General features: G+C 46.6%; 3 protein-coding genes across 3 annotated transcripts in view; 1 reads left to right on the forward strand and 2 right to left on the reverse strand.

The window, feature by feature from the left end:
* Nucleotides 1-9,771, forward strand: part of LOC8051954 (protein Mo25) — a 29,976-nt gene extending 20,205 nt beyond the window's left edge. Inside the window, exons 4-8 of the mRNA XM_029975579.4 lie at nucleotides 323-441; nucleotides 1,950-2,118; nucleotides 3,056-3,181; nucleotides 4,806-4,949; nucleotides 6,226-9,771. Coding sequence (XP_029831439.1) covers nucleotides 323-441; nucleotides 1,950-2,118; nucleotides 3,056-3,181; nucleotides 4,806-4,949; nucleotides 6,226-6,495 — 828 coding nt within the window. The 3' untranslated portion in view covers nucleotides 6,496-9,771. The remainder of the gene's footprint in view (nucleotides 1-322; nucleotides 442-1,949; nucleotides 2,119-3,055; nucleotides 3,182-4,805; nucleotides 4,950-6,225) is intronic.
* LOC8036962 (ATP synthase subunit C lysine N-methyltransferase) lies at nucleotides 9,153-11,048 on the reverse strand. Its single transcript, XM_040218645.3, has one exon. It carries the CDS (start codon nucleotides 10,858-10,860, stop codon nucleotides 10,252-10,254), a length of 609 nt encoding a protein of 202 aa, XP_040074579.1. The 5' UTR covers nucleotides 10,861-11,048; the 3' UTR covers nucleotides 9,153-10,251.
* Nucleotides 11,049-14,058: 3,010 nt separating this feature from the next.
* On the reverse strand, nucleotides 14,059-14,475 carry LOC8051949. The gene has a single exon (XM_002434146.3). It carries the CDS (start codon nucleotides 14,473-14,475, stop codon nucleotides 14,059-14,061), a length of 417 nt encoding a protein of 138 aa, XP_002434191.3.
* Between the last annotated feature and the right edge of the window lie 1,345 nt (nucleotides 14,476-15,820).

The following is a 15,820-nucleotide window of genomic DNA, read 5'->3' on the forward strand; positions in this document are numbered from 1 at the left end:
GTCCTCCGACACCATAATGAAGCGCCTGGCAAAAAATTAAAAAAAAAATTTGGGGGGTGTCAGTGTCCCTTTAAGGTGCAATCAGCATCTCCCTCTAACCTTCAGAGCCCCAGCACCTTCTCCTTTAACCGGCAGCATTTCAACTGGGAGGTTGGCCCTATGGACATTGCATGAATTTGATGGGGTGAGCGACGTCTCCATAGTTTTAGGTTGACAGATAGCTGAAAAAGCAGGATGGAAATTGTTCGGGGAGGGAAGTTCGTTCGGGATTTTCCCCATGAGCTGCTCTCAGGTTGTTTGTTTCTGTCATCGTCTCCTTTAGGGCAAGAAGGATGTGGCGCAGATCTTCAACAACATCCTGCGGCGGCAGATTGGGACGAGGTCTCCCACGGTGGACTACATCTGCACCAAGCCAGAGATCCTCTTCACCCTCATCCAAGGGTGAGTCAAGAGGGAAAATATTAAGGCTTGAGAGATTGCCGTGCGAAGCGGCATGTGTTTTGGTGCGCAGCTCAATATTTTGGGATAAAACAAAACATTCTCGCATGCGTTTTTTATTTTTCCCAAGAATGTAAGGGTTAAGGGGAGACACCCCCTGGGAGGGTCAACTTTGAACCCTTTGCTTAAAATTAATGAAATTTACAGGGTAGGCTGGTGGTCATGCTAGAGGGTGCATAACAAAGTTTTAGGTCTGTTGGTTGAGTGGGAAGGAAATTAGGGCAGCTTCTATCAGAAACACCCCTACACTGTTTAGTTAATCTATCGTCAGAAAACTGTCACAATATTAAAGATTTTTATTCGCTAGATATGTAGCAGAATGCCTAGGAGGTGCGCCTATGGAAAGGCTTTTGTAAAAAGTAATTGATTTCTATCAATTTTCTCTTCTGCGAAATTGGTCAACTTTTTGGTCTTCTGTGTCTCCAACAAAATGTCAACATTTTTTATAAAAGACATCCGTAAAGTGACAAACAAACTCCATAGACGCATTCCTTATTAAATTTCAGTCAGGAAAAGTGAAGAACGAGCCTTCTCTGTATTTCCATTCTCAAACGATAGATTGACTAAAATGGAATTTATACCAAAAAGTGGAACGGAGAAAAATGTGTTCAAAGTGCTTCAAACCCTACCTTTCCTTTAGCTTTGGTGGACAGAAAATAATTTATAAAAAATTAACTATGCAGTGTAAACTAGTGAAAATTTCTGGGAATACTCTCTGGATGTAGATGGATGTAAATATGTAATTTTACAAAATCAATGTTTTTTGAAGAATCTTTTTTTCTCCGGGTAGTGTCCCCCCTTAACAATCAAATCGTGTGGTGCTAATCGAGACTATGCACTGTAGCTTAACAGGAGAATCTGTCTGATTTTGGAATATTCAGAGCCAGCTACCTTCACCCGAACATGGCATTACACAATGTGACCAGAGTACTCCATGGGGCTCAATAAAGACGTCAAAATTGCATGCTTATAAAAGCAAGGTGGTGAACTGGACACCGAGCACACATTTAGATGCAGAGTGCAAACTGTATGTCTAGTGTCCCTTGAAGCAAAAGAAAAAGCAAAACAAAAGGTTTATACTTTTCATTTATTTTTTCACAAAAAAGAATAGATGGGGCATGGTATAATTTGTTTTAATGTGCTGTCATTATTGCACTGCCGCTTTTATGATCCAATCGAGAGTGTTTTGTATAGGCTGCAGGGGAAAACAAGGCAGTAATCAGTCATTCAGTATGCGTGTGACTAGTACCGAGTGCCAAGAGTTAACAGAGGCTATGAAATCATCTTTTGAAGAAATAGCAAGGAAAATAGCACAATGTTAAAATGGTGTTTGTGGCTTTTTATAGCTTTAAATAAAAGTTAACCAGGATAAGAGTTTGTAATAGATTAGTACAGGAGCGGGCCTCTTTAGTCTGACGTGTGTTGGTATGCGCTTTTCTATCTGCCTCCAGGTATGAGAAGCAGGACATAGCACTCAATTGTGGCACAATGCTGAGGGAGTGCGCACGCTACGAAGCACTGGCCAAAATCATCTTGTATTCCGACGAGTTCTACAAGTTCTTCAACTATGTCGAAGTGTCGACCTTTGACATCGCCTCTGATGCCTTCTCCACTTTCAAGGTGCGTCTCCTCTTCTCCGCCATTCGCTGAACTCTTGTCACCCGTGTTTATGAGCCTGGTTTGGGGGCTTGGCTGTGCTGTTTAAGCACTTGTCAGAGCCAAGCCCATCCTCAAACATTGCTTAATGTGCCTCATGAAAACAAGTAGTTGAAGCCCTGTGTGTTCGTGAAATTCAAGGCGAGATGTTTTACAGTGAGGAAAAATGTGGGAAATCCACGATTTTAACTAAAATTACTGTAAATGGCTTTATTTTTGCGAGAACTTAATTTTCACGGCTTGAAAAATATTGTAAAAATTAGATCATGTGTGTATGTTACTTTATGGTAATTAATACATAGCATGCCCCTACCATTTGCGAAATTTTGTGTCTGTAAAATATGCTCTAAACCCACTTTTCCCAAAATTCACGAAATATGGGGCCCACGGAAACCAGGTCGTTCACACATTATTTTGGGCACAGTGATACTTCAAGGGGCATACTGTCCCACTCTATTAATTGAATATGTCCAGACCACTTTCAACTAGTTGCACAAGTTGTGTGCATATTGACGCATTGTGTCCATTTATATTATATGCCAGGTCCATATGGCATGCCTTCAAAGATCCCCCGAGATTCAACCGTGGACTTAGAACATTGGGATCAAACTGCAGACTGATTAACTGTTCAGGCTAAATGGCTAACTTCCATACCATATAGGACTGAGCAGCTGGAACACCCAAGAGGGGGTCGCAGTAGAGCCTCATTGATTATGATCGGTGACGTCTGAGCCCCTCTATTTAAGGGGGGGGGGGGGGGGGGGTATGATTTGCTTGAATAGTCTCTAGAATTGTCAATCATCAACCACCTCTTAACATTCACAACAAGGGGCAATAGTTGTGGCGGTACAACTCGGTTTAAGGGTGATGGGAGTGCCTGACGCCAGCTGTCTCTGTGCAGGAACTCTTGACGCGCCACAAGATGGTGTGTGCAGATTTCCTGGAGCAACAATACGACAAGGTGTTCTTCCACTATCAAAACCTGCTCATCTCCGAGAACTACGTCACCAAGCGGCAGTCGCTCAAGGTCAGTGTCCCCTGCCCGTCACTTGGAAGAAAGATATACTATTAATATGTCGTAGACTCCTAATAATGCAGTTATGGAAGAATGCTATACTATTAGTATGTCGTAGACTCCTAATAATGCAGTTATGCTGATTAAAGTTGTTTCAAACTTCACAATTTTTTTTTTTTTTTTTTTTTTTTTTTTTTTTTTAGGATTTGGTTGTTGTACAAAAGCTGGTAAATGTGTAGGCACAGTGTCCAACTTCCGCAGTTTATGGTGAATTTTTAGTGTGTCTCATGTGTGTAGTCTCAAGCACCACATTAGATAGATACTGGCATTGTTTTGTTTCTGATGTCTCGCGCACACTGCCAAAGTCTAAAACACCCTTCTTTCCCTGTGCAGTCGTAGCAGGGTTGCCAGGTCTTCGAGAGAAAAACAAGCCACACAATTGCCAACTTGAGCCAAGGGTTCTTTTTAGTAGCCAACACGGGCAAACCACGCAAAAACATCTGTTATTATTTTTGATTGGTATGTGCAAAAAAGAAAGCAACATTGCTTTCACTTTTCTTGCTGCAATAACAACAATTTGAAAAAAAGAAAGAAGTAGTATATTACAGCAAGTTGTATGTAAAATATTGGCCTCAAGATCGATCTAGAGGTGGCACTACGGTCGCGCTATCATCATCATCAAAGCAGGGATAGGAGAACGGCCGCCCCATAGGCTCTCCACGTTCGCGCGCGAGATGGCTTAGATTCTTGCGTTTATTTTGTCGCATAATATCGGTGGTAAAACAATTCTAGCGGAAAAAGATGCGGTACTGTTCAGTGCTTCAGTGAAGATTGAATCGTGTTGCCAGCGTGAGGCCTAAATTTATATAATCGCTTCTGTGGGCGCGTCGTCTGCTCTAGGCAGACGTTGGAAAGCATGGATCACCACGACTGATGCCTGTTTCCAGCTGAACTGGAATATTTATGTTAAATATTTGTTGTTTCTTTTAAAATGGGTGTATCAATTCATTAACGTGGTAATTAAAAAAAAAAAAACAATAAATTCCAACCCAGATTACATAATAATCTGGGTTGGAATTACTGTGGGCTGTGAAATCGCAGCTTCGAGGCTTTTTTTTAACTTCTAGCTTTTCCAGTAATATAATTATTTAAAATGAAGATAAGTTAGTGCTGTATTGGAAATTACTATGCTATTCAGTTCCTCTGCCTTTTTACTGTGCCATAGTGTGGGTGAGTTTTTTGGAGTCTGAACAAATCTACTGCGTTGCGATGAGGACGGTGTGTCTCTTCTAGTTAAGATCTGGGGGGATATATGTTCGACAAATGTTTCGTTTCTCCTAAAAAGAAACGGAAGTGAAAGAAGTGACGATATCACGTCTGATTGGTTAGAAGCTCAAATGACGAAAGTTCCCTCTTTCGTCATTTGAGCTTCTAACTAAAACAAACTGTTCTAATATATATCTGCCGGAGATTATGGAGATTATCTTGCCTGGAAGTATTACTGATTTATACAGGTTGTTCCACATTGAGGGGTTTAAAAAAAAAAGATTAAGAACTGCTTTTTAATTTTATCTTAGGTGTAGGGAGTTGACGAAGTATAAGATTTTCTGGCTTTTTTTTTCTTACAATTACACAGCTTCTAGGGGAGCTGCTGCTGGATAGGCACAACTTTAGCATCATGACGCGCTACATCAGCAACCCGGAGAACCTGAAGCTGATGATGAACATGCTCAAGGAGAAGAGTCGCAACATCCAGTTTGAAGCCTTCCACGTGTTCAAGGTGGGTCTTTGCTGGTGCATTTTCCACTGCCCGTTCCTTGTCTTGCTTCAAACCTGTGGCATATTTCCACCTAGTATTGAGAGACACCAGATTGCTATCATGAAATATTGAGCTTGCAAAAACTGGGAGATACATTTGCTCACTTTCCCCAGTTCACATATTACCTGAAAATAAATGGGAGTAAGGCTCCGACAAATGTCTCTTTGGAAATGTAAGTAAGGCTCCGACAAATGTCTCTTTGGTGATTGGCAAGTAAGGCTCAGAAAAATGTCTCTTTGGTGATTGTTACACCGAGTTTACCAACTGAAACGGCATAGGATATTTCTCTCGATGGGCAATTCTGTAGGAAGAATCTGACCTAGTGAAATATTTGGGCACACTTTCTTGCAGCCTTAATATATTTAATTTAATCAGCTCTAGCTATTAGAATGACCTTTCAATATGCAGCCTCTCTAGTAGACAATGCCATTTCCCACTTTTTATGCACGAGTGATGGCGTTCAAGGCCGCAGAAGGAAAGCATCCAAATATGGGCCAGGGGGATGAAATGGACCAGTACAGTTGAGAGTTAGTGCCTACGGCTGAGTTACATATTATGTGTGAGAAGTTCTCGTAGTTTGGGTCAGGCTCCTTGCCCGTTATCCTCGGTAGACCTTTGCAAAGCGTGCAGGGCTGTCCGCGGTGCCGCAAGGAACGTCGAGAATGGCCCGTACAGAACCAGCGGTAGCAGACAACGTAGAATATGCGGGCGAGGGTAGGCGAGCAACTACACTACCTTCTGTTTCTTGTTGCTCTCTTCCGTGTCACGTGGTTAACGCTGCGGTGGAGCGTACCAGATGCTCCCGTAATCCCTTGCCCCCCTTTGAGATTTCTGTAAAAGGTCTACAGACCATTCCGGAAACATGCAGCGCTTATGCCGTCTTCTCGACGTGTTACGGCAATCCATGTACGGCGTGTGAACGAGTCCCACGAATAAAAGCTGTTCAGCTTTGTGTAGCACTTTGCGATCTTAGAAGGCAGGAAGACAGCAAAACGGGGCACCCATCGGCTTTATCATGTGTTAGCTCTGTTATCTTTGTGTTTCGAAACTCGTAGTGGTAAGAAAGAAGGAATTGCGCCGCTTCTAGGAGGTACGGAGTATACGAGTCGGCCCGAGCGTACGTCGTAGGATCCCCGCAGTTCTTTGCGCCATGCGATGCGATGTGGGGTAGCCGGGAGGCCTCGTGGGATTCTTCGAATCTGCGTGTGACAGACCGTTGCGTCCTGTGTTGCCGCAGGTTTTTGTGGCCAACCCCAACAAGCCCAAGCCGATCCTGGACATCCTGCTGCGGAACAAGGACAAGCTGGTGGAGTTCCTGACCAAGTTCCACACAGACCGGTCGGACGACGAGCAGTTCAACGACGAGAAGGCCTACCTCATCAAGCAGATCCGCGAGCTCAAGGCCATCGACGGGGACGGGCTCGCGGCCCCGGCCTCCGGCGGAGGGGGCAATGCCCAGAGCCCCCTGGCGGCTGCCCCCCTCACCACGGCAGCAATGCAGCACTGAAGGCGGCACGAGCGGCCGAGCAGAAGAAAAAGATAGAGAGGGACGCGGAGTGCCGCCCGGAGGATTGAAAGACCATTCCACAAGGAAGGAGAGGCCGGGCGCCATCACTCACCAACGCAGCAGCTCGCCCTCCCCCCGGCGCCGCTCGTTTTCCCCCGTCGTCGCATGCGCCACGTCGCCGTAGCCTAGGCGCTTGTTTTCGCGACACATTCGGTTCATTCTCCCGCCCGCCAGCCACGGCTGCCCTCTCGGCCGCCGGCGCGCCACCTGGGAGAGGAGGAAGGAACTGTGGTGGCGTCGTTTCTCTCGCCGGAGTCTGGCACTCGGGAGAGACCGTTCTGTCGTCGCCGCCGCATTGTCTTTTCTAGGGTTGGTGGGGATCAGTTTAGGGAGAGAGAAAAAAAAAAGTAGGGGGAGGGCGGATTGGGGCAGCCGTGACGGCTCACTGCGTTCTTTCCGCTTTTCCCTCCCCTTTTTTTTTTCTTCTAAGGGAAAAGAGGGCAGTCTGTTCTCTCTACAGGGTGACTACACTATTACCTTCTCTCCCTCTCTCGAAGGTGTGCGGGAAAGATTAGCCATTCATTTTTCGTTACACTGTCTGCGGAGGGTGTTGTTTTTCGGTCCCAAAGCATGCTTGGCGGTTTCTGTTTTTAAACTTTTATTGACCTGTAAAAAAAAAATTGTTTCTTTTTTTTTTTTTTTTTATTTACAAAGAGCTTTAGGTGTTGTTAATTAGTGCGAGAACTTCGCTACTTTTCCGTCGCTGGCGTTACGGCTTGAGGGCATTGATTTCCGTAACCGATAGCGAGCGCAGACACTCGTACACTAGCCGCTAAGGTCGTTTTTTTTAATCTTAGACGTAAGTGTAATTTTTCTAACGTTTGCATTCCACCTTCCCCACCCCGTTCTTTTCGTCTTTTAAAACGTGTTTGCTACGAGAGCACGGGAAACAGGTCAGCGCAACAAGGGGCTCGCATCCGCCCGTGCCTCCTCCGTCACTATCGGGTGGCATCGGTTTCCCTGCGGTTTCTTAGGCTACAGGCTGGCGCGTGTGTGTGGGCGTGAATGTGTAGGCCTCAAAACTGACCGACTGGACTTGCTGCCTCCGTGTACCGCAAGACACATGAAGAAAAGTGCAATGGAAGTCCTACGGCTCTCGGTTCCGCATTTTCCTTAGATGCATGGACGTTGCTTTCTGGAGTAGACGAGCTGCCACTGTTTCATTGTCTTTTTTTTTTTTTTTTTTAGAGAGTGTCGCTTTCAGTTTGTGTGGAACGAAGGCAAAGGGTGAAGCAAATGCACCGTGCAGTCCCGTACACACGTAACGACGTCCGATCCAGGAATCCTTTTCGCTGAGCCTTTTAGACGCTTTTTTTTTTTCAGCATTCGGTGACCCGCTGCGAACAAGTCTTAAAAGACGACCCGTCTTTCGTGAATTTTACGGATCAGAAATGGGGGCACAAGTTTGTCCGCTTCTTTTCTAGGGGCTGTGGTGACATCGGAACAACGAGCTCCGGTTGGCTCCGATTGAAAGATAGTGGGTAAAGCAAGCTGCCATGAGGTCTACCCACTATCCTTCAATCTCGGCCAATCGGAGCTTGGCATTCAGACATCGCCATAACCCCTGCAAAAGAAGCAGACAAACTTGCGCTCCACATTACAAAAAATTTATCGCACCACTATAGTGCCTACGGTAATAAACCTGTGGTTTGCGAAGCAGCTTAACCCTGGTTGCTAAGGGCTTGAAGATATGTTACGGTGTTTGAATTGTGGATAGCACAGAGGGCAAATAGGAGCAGGCAGGACGAGTCTTCTAATGAGCTATAGTTGCCGATGGAATGAAAATGGCAGAGCATGTCTTTCGAACACTCGGCCTCCTGCATGCTCCCCATGCCTTTCGACGTGCTTTGGTTGGAAGCTTGCGCTAGAGGGGGAACAACTGAAGCTCCTCCCTACCGTTTTCACCTTGTCGGTGACAATAGTTGTCCTGCCAAGGTAGCAAATGTGTGCCACTTCTGCTTGCAGAGACGAGAAAAGCACTCCACAGCATCCAGTCGTACCTTTGCAATACTGCTTCAAGACAAACTGCATTGCGAAAGTTATTTTTGCATGAATATGGTCGGTCAACGAAGTGTGAACAGCCTTCATACCATCTACAAGCAGAATTGGTCGACTGTCTGCCAGTGGGACCAGATGGTGCGATTCTGGATCGCTTGTCTGAACAACGTGCATGCAGTATGGTGTTGCTGCTCTACCCAGGACGGTGCCGTTAGGTTTGGGCGGGACTGAACCTTGCGGTTATCCGAGTGGGTTTGGAACTACTTTTATGCTTCCTCTAGATTGCTTGATATTCCTCCCATGTTTTTTCCCTTTTTTTTTTTTTTTTTTTCCGCATATATACGCGTTTCTTTTGAATTACACTTTCCTTGATCTTCCCAGGAGGCGAGACTAGTGAGCGACCGTGTTGCTCTGGTTTCGGTCTCTGTCGTGCCTATGCATTTGTAGTCGTACCGTTTGAACCCGTAGTCCACCCTCCAAACTGGATTGATGCCGTGCTCCTAGTAATAACAAAATGGCCTTTTTTTTCTTTTTTTTTTTTTTGTAATTTGACCTTTTTTTTTTTAAAGATCTTTGCAGCTGTATAGGGTAGTTTTTTTTTTTTAGATGCAAAAAGCTAAGTTTACTACTGTTTTCATTACTATGGATAGGCCTTTAAATTTAAAATGAGTGAGCTGACGTGTATAGCCTTAAAAAGTTTGAATGCATCAGTTTTGTGTTCAGGCTGCGTGTTAATATCTAAACCTTGGTTTGTGTTCATTTGTTCCGGATCAATGACGGGAATGGTTAGCTTTGTCCCAGCACTACTCGCATGGTGTGGCATTTTGTCTGGGTGGGCACCAAAATATGGTATATAAGAATTGGCACTGGAAGTTTAAGTTGGCAAATGCCTGCCCTCCCCCCTTTCTGTTTCGATTTCAGGCAGTTGTAATCTATGGCTACACTTTAGGTAAAACCACGAATTGTTTGATAGATCGAAAGCCCCCTCCCCTTCCTTATGAAGACTGTCTTGTTGAAGAAAAAAAAAAAAAGAAATTTGTTGCTGGACATCAACCGTTCTTGGATTTTTTTTCCCCCTAGGAGGCACTACTCTGGCATCTATTTTTGTTTACAGAAAAGGACAAGATGTAAATGATTGTGGCGGTGCAGATTTTAAAACGTAATATTTATATTGCTCATAGTTCCGTTCTTAAAATAAAAAGAAACAAGCAAACAAATCAATGGAGGCGGTCTATACTTCTTCGCTTGTCTAATCCAACATTTTTTTGTACTTTGCGAACCACTGTATTTGCTTATCACTAGGAGACCCAAGCTGTAAGGTGTTCTAGCATGCTCATCTTTTTAAAATTGGACAAAAAAAAAAATTCTATTGAGCCTGGTCAACGAAGTTGTGCCCTGTTACTGTACTGCACTTGGATGTTGAGACCGGAGCGCAAGCTCGTCTGCTTCCTTTGCAGGGGTTGTGGTGACGTTACAACGCCGAGCTCTGACAACGCAGCTTGCTTTGAGGTCTACCCACTATCCTTTAATTGGAGCTCGGCGTCCCAAAGTCACCTCAACCCCTGCAAAACTTTGAAGCAGACGAACTTGCCTTTTGCATAGGAGCATCTTCAGTTATAGGCCATGAATGGTAAGTTTATGAAACTAAAATGCCGCGAAGCCGAATCGCGAGTATGGTGCGGTGTCGTTATCGTAGGTTCATTTTACCCTGGTCGACATACGGTAAACCCAAACGGTGTCAATGCCAGTCCCTTGAGTGAAATCTGGCTTCAACGACGGCAAGGGAAATCTGCAAGCGATCACCCAAGCGTCAGAACTGAGTTCGTCCGCCAACTTCTGCTCGAGAGCAGGCATCATCTCCTGGACTCCGAAGACAACCACGTTGTCGAAACCGGACAACTCGAATTTCCACAAGTCCATCCGCAGAAAGGAAGTTTTCGGCGACTTGGTGGCGAGCGCTCGGATCTTCGAATAAGCGACCAGCCAAGGGTTCAGTTCGACCCCCACCGCGGGCACAAACCCGAGTTTGGCAGCCTCGAAGACAATTCTACCGTCCCCGCTGCCGAGGTCGACTAGTCCGGAACGCTTCGTTCGTTTCCCAAGAGCGGACATCACGTTACGGTGTTGCGCGTCCGTCGCCGGTACGTACGGCAGGCAGATCCGTCGAAACGCCGGTGACAGGAACGGTAGGGTGACTGCGATGATGCCGAAGGCTCCGATTCCCGAAGCTGCCAGGGCGATCTTGCCGAGCAGAGGACTTCGCTGCTTCGTCGGAGAAGTTTTGAGCGAAGCTTCGAGTTTGTCCATGATGCTTTGGTTCTCGTCCTAGCTATGCCAGATCCTTGGGTAAACGAGCTGTGCATTTCATGTTCCGGAGGACTGCTAAATTACAACAATCGCTCGATAAAGCGTAACGAAAAATGGCAAATTTATAGCCAATCGCAGCACTAACAACGGCAGCGTGACCTTCTTGCGGGCGCTGCCATCTTGTATTTGTGAATGGATAGACGACGAAGTCGCTGCAGTCGCTGCACCAACTGGCACCAACTGTTACTGCACTTTCGGTGGATAGATAGATACACTATACACGTTTGCAAGTCCGGCTTCAGGGCGCTGCCATCTTGTCTGTTTGGGGTGCGCTTGGACCAGTCATAATCCGATTACGAAGCCTTGCTAAGGCGTCGTAATCGGATTATGGCCACTCCCGAGAGCGCATTCCACTGAGGAAGATGGCGGCGCCCTGAGACCGGACTTGCAAACGTGTATAGACGCTTTCAGCGAGTCAGTTACTCAAACTGCCACCAGTCGGCGCGCCCTTCGTGCTCTCTCCGGGCCGCCATAGCCGACCTTCAGTTTCTCGCCGGTGCTCCGCGTTGTGTGCTGCACAGGCCACTACCGGAGCTTCGTTTTCGTGTTCTTTTACGTTCCACATTGAAATATTGTATTTTCTTTAGGTCTTTTCGATATTTAGGACTTTCATTTAATCATTTGATATTTATATTTCGACATAGCTCTTGCATTTTCTTATTTATGGAATGGAATTGGACAGCGAATGGGTCGACGATACAAGATTATGAGGCTTCAATGACCACTTAACTTTATCCCATTCTTACGTTTTTGTCGCTAATAAAGGGCAGTCAACACTATTTCGACATATGTAAATTTCAACTGACGCAGTAAGGCTATCCCAGTCCGTAAAGCCGACCCACATGTAAGCGATTTAGCGTGCGACTAGACGAGCGACGGATATTTCTCACTGTTGCCCGTCGCATCGCTCGGTTTTGGGATTTCTAGAAAACGTCGCTCACTGTCTTGGTCGCTTGCTCCGTCGCTTCCATGCGCTTCGCCTCGTCGCGCGACTGACTGCGACAGCGAAGCGGGTCGCCGTCGCTTATCTGGTCGCTCGCTAAATCGCTTACATGCGGTTTATGCTCAATTAATTTCCATGCACACACCCTTGAACCATTGGCGCCTCGATATTAAGTATAAACCGCATGCAAGCGATTCGGCGAGCAACGAGACAAGCGACGGTGACCCGCTTCGCTGTCGCTCGGGCAGTCGCGCGACGAGGCAAACCGCATGGAAGCGACGGGAGCAGGCGACCAAGACGGTGAGCGACGTTTTCTAGAAATCCAAAAAACCGAGCGATGCAACAGGCGACAGTGAGAAATCTTCATTGCTGACTCTCGTCGTTGTCGCCGTCGCTCGTCTCGTCGAACGCTATATCGCTTACATGCGGGTCGGCTTTACGGAAACAGCGCGCACATGCAGCGAGAAGCACGACTGTGAGAGCCTAATTGCTGCCTCAGTTGAAATTCGCTAATGTCGCAATGGTGTTGACTGCCATTTATTAGCGAGAAAAACGTTAGAATGGGATGAACTTACATGGTCTCTGCAGCCATAATCTTGTATCGTCGAACCATTCGCTGTCCGATTCCATTTTATAAATAAGAAAATGCAAGAGCTATGTTGAAATATAGATATCAAATGATTAAATGAAAGCCCGAAATATCTAAAATACCTAAAGAAAACACACTATTTCAACGCGGAACGTAAAAGAACGCGAAAACAACGCTCCGGTAGTGGCCGGTGCAGCACACAACGCGGAGGAACGGCGAGTAACTGAAGGGCGGCTATGGCGGCAGGGTCACGTGACGTCAAGATGGCGGCGCCCATAGAGATCATACATACTAACTCTAGAGGAAAAGGTCCGCCATTTTCCCATACATTCTGGCTGCCGCAAGCGGCGGATCATGCAGGCAGACCCTCGGGGTCCCAAACACGGTTGCATCATCTGAGCAGTTTCGTGAACTTCAACAATCCACGAGCTTACCGGTGGAAAGATATTCGCGTTCCTTTCGAAGCTTTCTTTTTGCATAGCGCGCAGATGTACGGCCTCGCGTTAACGCTAAACTAAACCATATACCCGGCTTCGCCGGTGGGGGGTGGGGCGCGGCTGGGCGCGGTTGAGGAATACGAAACTGCGCAACCACCAGATTTCCGAGATTTCGACAGAAGGGAAGTTAATGCAGCGTAATAACTTTATTGCTTTTTATAAGCGTTAGAATAGCTCAAAATCTAGTTTACAACGTTAAATTATCACTGTTTATATTGCTGAGAGTTTTCACTCTTCCGTTTACCATGGCAACGTTGCTTTCTTTCTCTCGTGTTCTGTCGCTCTCTTTTGCGATCGCTCACTCGGGACCCCGGGTGTCGGCGCACGGGATTTGCCACTCCTCCTCACCCACCTTTACCCCCTGCTTTTTACTGCTTTTACCACTTTCGCCGGGCTTGCCAGGGGTTTTTACTCATTTTATTTAGTTATATCTGGCTTTTATGTTACTCCCTGTTGTCTTTTTTTTTTTTTCGCTCTGCATAGCGATTTCTGCTGCGCCTTTGTTAGTTTTGCCACTAGGATTGTCATGGAGATCAGTGACTACGCGGTTAATTTAAATCAGCTTTAGTGGGCGATTGTTCAAACCATGTGCGTACAAATGAAATAAAGCACCGGTGAGAAATAAAACGGCGAAAGTGGGAAGCGTAATGCGAAAAATGTCAAAGAACTAAATTTTTTTCTACGGACGCTATTTGCACAGCGGAGAGACAGTTTTTCATTTTCGACCCTCGTCACCATACATAGTAAATTTGTTAAGGCTAACAAAGCCCAAACAGGAAGTCACCGCAGCGCTCCCTTATTTTTTTTATAGATTGAAGACTGGCAGACAACAGCGCTGTTGTCTGCCAGTCTTCTTTTACTCTGTCCGTTTCGCTCTGATATAATTTGGCATCCACTACAGGCTCAACTGGTACATCCTGTCGCACAATTCTAATAACCGCCTTCTGCGCACTGCCATATTTGTCCTCTGGGCTGTGGAACGAATCCTGAGCATGCGCAGTGGCTCTTCTCTGTGGAATGTCAGAAGTGGCGCATTCGTCCACAGCCCAGTGATGCGGCATTTTTCGTCTGGATGAAGAGCGCCGAAAATGTGTATAACATACTTCGGTTTAATACTTTCGCCTTCCCTTCTTTTTCGCAATGTCTAGTTCCTCGTAGATGGCTTCTTCCTCTGGTTCTTGCTTCAGGTTCAGCGAACTTCTTTTCTTATTCAGTGGGTAGCCTGTAGAATCCGTGGGTGGAACTGCGACATCGTCGTAGACAGGGCTCTCGGTCCCAGGGAAATCCGTGGGCAGGTCCGGCAGACGCCTCCCGGTCGGTGGTTTGGGAGGAACAGCCACGTCATCGTAGGTCTCGTCTTCGGACGGTGGCTTTCCGGTAGGTCTGTTGGGTGCAAGAGCCACGTCATCGTAGATGTTGTCCGCCGACGGGCTTGATGGCGAGACTGAGCGTTGCGGCTGTGGCGCTTCGGGCGGTAGCCGTTCACAGAAGGGTTTTCTCTCTGGGGCCTTCCGACATGGCTGCATGAGGTTACAATACTGGTTTACGTTCGTGTCTGTCGCTTGCACGGCACGTCTTTTGGGCTACAGGAAACCGGGAGCTCAACACCGAGGAAGGTAAGCTATTTCAAGAATGGCTCAACATTTTATAATTTTGTTGCACAGCCCTAACCACCGTCTGCTTCAACCGTAGCTGTCATTTCAAGATCGCGGAAAACATTCTCGCCGCAGGTTCAAACAAATGTCAAGCGAGTTCCGCTGATTTGGCGCAAAGGGTGATGAGAAAGCTTACAATTACTGCAGTGTTGCTCTCGCGCCCCGTATTTCGGCATTCATTTGTTGGAGGAGTACTAAAGCAAAAAACGTCACAAAGAAAGCCTGAACGTGTGTGAGCTCACCCAGAAACAGCAGAAGCCAACATCTCTGTCCACGAAGTTATCCCTAGACAAACAAAATAAATTTTCAAAAGCAAGGTTGATATGAAATGCGAAAGCTCGTTAAAACAGCTGTGCACGCTGTACAAGTTTGCCTGCATTGCTGTGATTCCTTTTTTAGTTTGACAGGTTCCTATTTCGCGGGTTGGGATTGGAGTGGTACTAAAATATTAAGGGTGGGCTAGTTGGTTTGAAATGAGGGCTAGGGAACTTAATATTCACTAACGTAGATACCGATAGACATACCAGAAGCCAAGGTGCGTCACCAAAATTTGGGTCCACATTGTCCTTTGCGGACACTGGTAGCAGTTCCTTATCTGTCCGTCCGAACATGACTACCACGATTTCGTTATCGTCCTTTTCTACACTAACCATAGAGGCGGGTGAACAGGGAGAACAATGTTGGTGGTCAATTAGAGAACATGTAAAGCTGCTCAGTTTTCGTTGTCTTTTCGACCCATCTCCATAGCTCGCGCGCTGGAGACTGGCCTGGAGACTGTCGGTCGGTGACCGCAACAACCTATTCGTGATGAAGGACGAAAGCGCATATTACTTTTGGGAAGGAGTAACATCGACGTCTTTAGTCCAAGGCACAAGAACCTAAAAATCAGGCCGCATACCGTCAAAGTTTGTGGAGTTCTCTTCCGATTCTCCAGTCTCCTGTCTCCAGATAAGCCTGACACAGCAATGCATAGCTCTCGGAAAAAGGGTTCATTGCACTCACATTCTGCTTGGGGGTTTCGGGATCTGGAAGGGATCAATCCTTGGGGAGGTGCGCCTCCACCGCTGCAGCTGCTGCCGATAGTCCCAACGGAGCTTGTCATAGGGACGTCGCCGTCGAGGGTCGGATCCAGGGTGAAACAGATCATGTCACCGGGCCGTGTCCCGTCGTCGTGGTCGCTACCACCGCGCACGTCCGTCGTCTTTCGTTCATTCCG

The sequence above is a fragment of the Ixodes scapularis genome, unplaced genomic scaffold, assembly GCF_016920785.2.
Source record: "Ixodes scapularis isolate PalLabHiFi unplaced genomic scaffold, ASM1692078v2 PGA_scaffold5__190_contigs__length_132052651, whole genome shotgun sequence".
NCBI lineage: Eukaryota > Metazoa > Arthropoda > Arachnida > Ixodida > Ixodidae > Ixodes > Ixodes scapularis.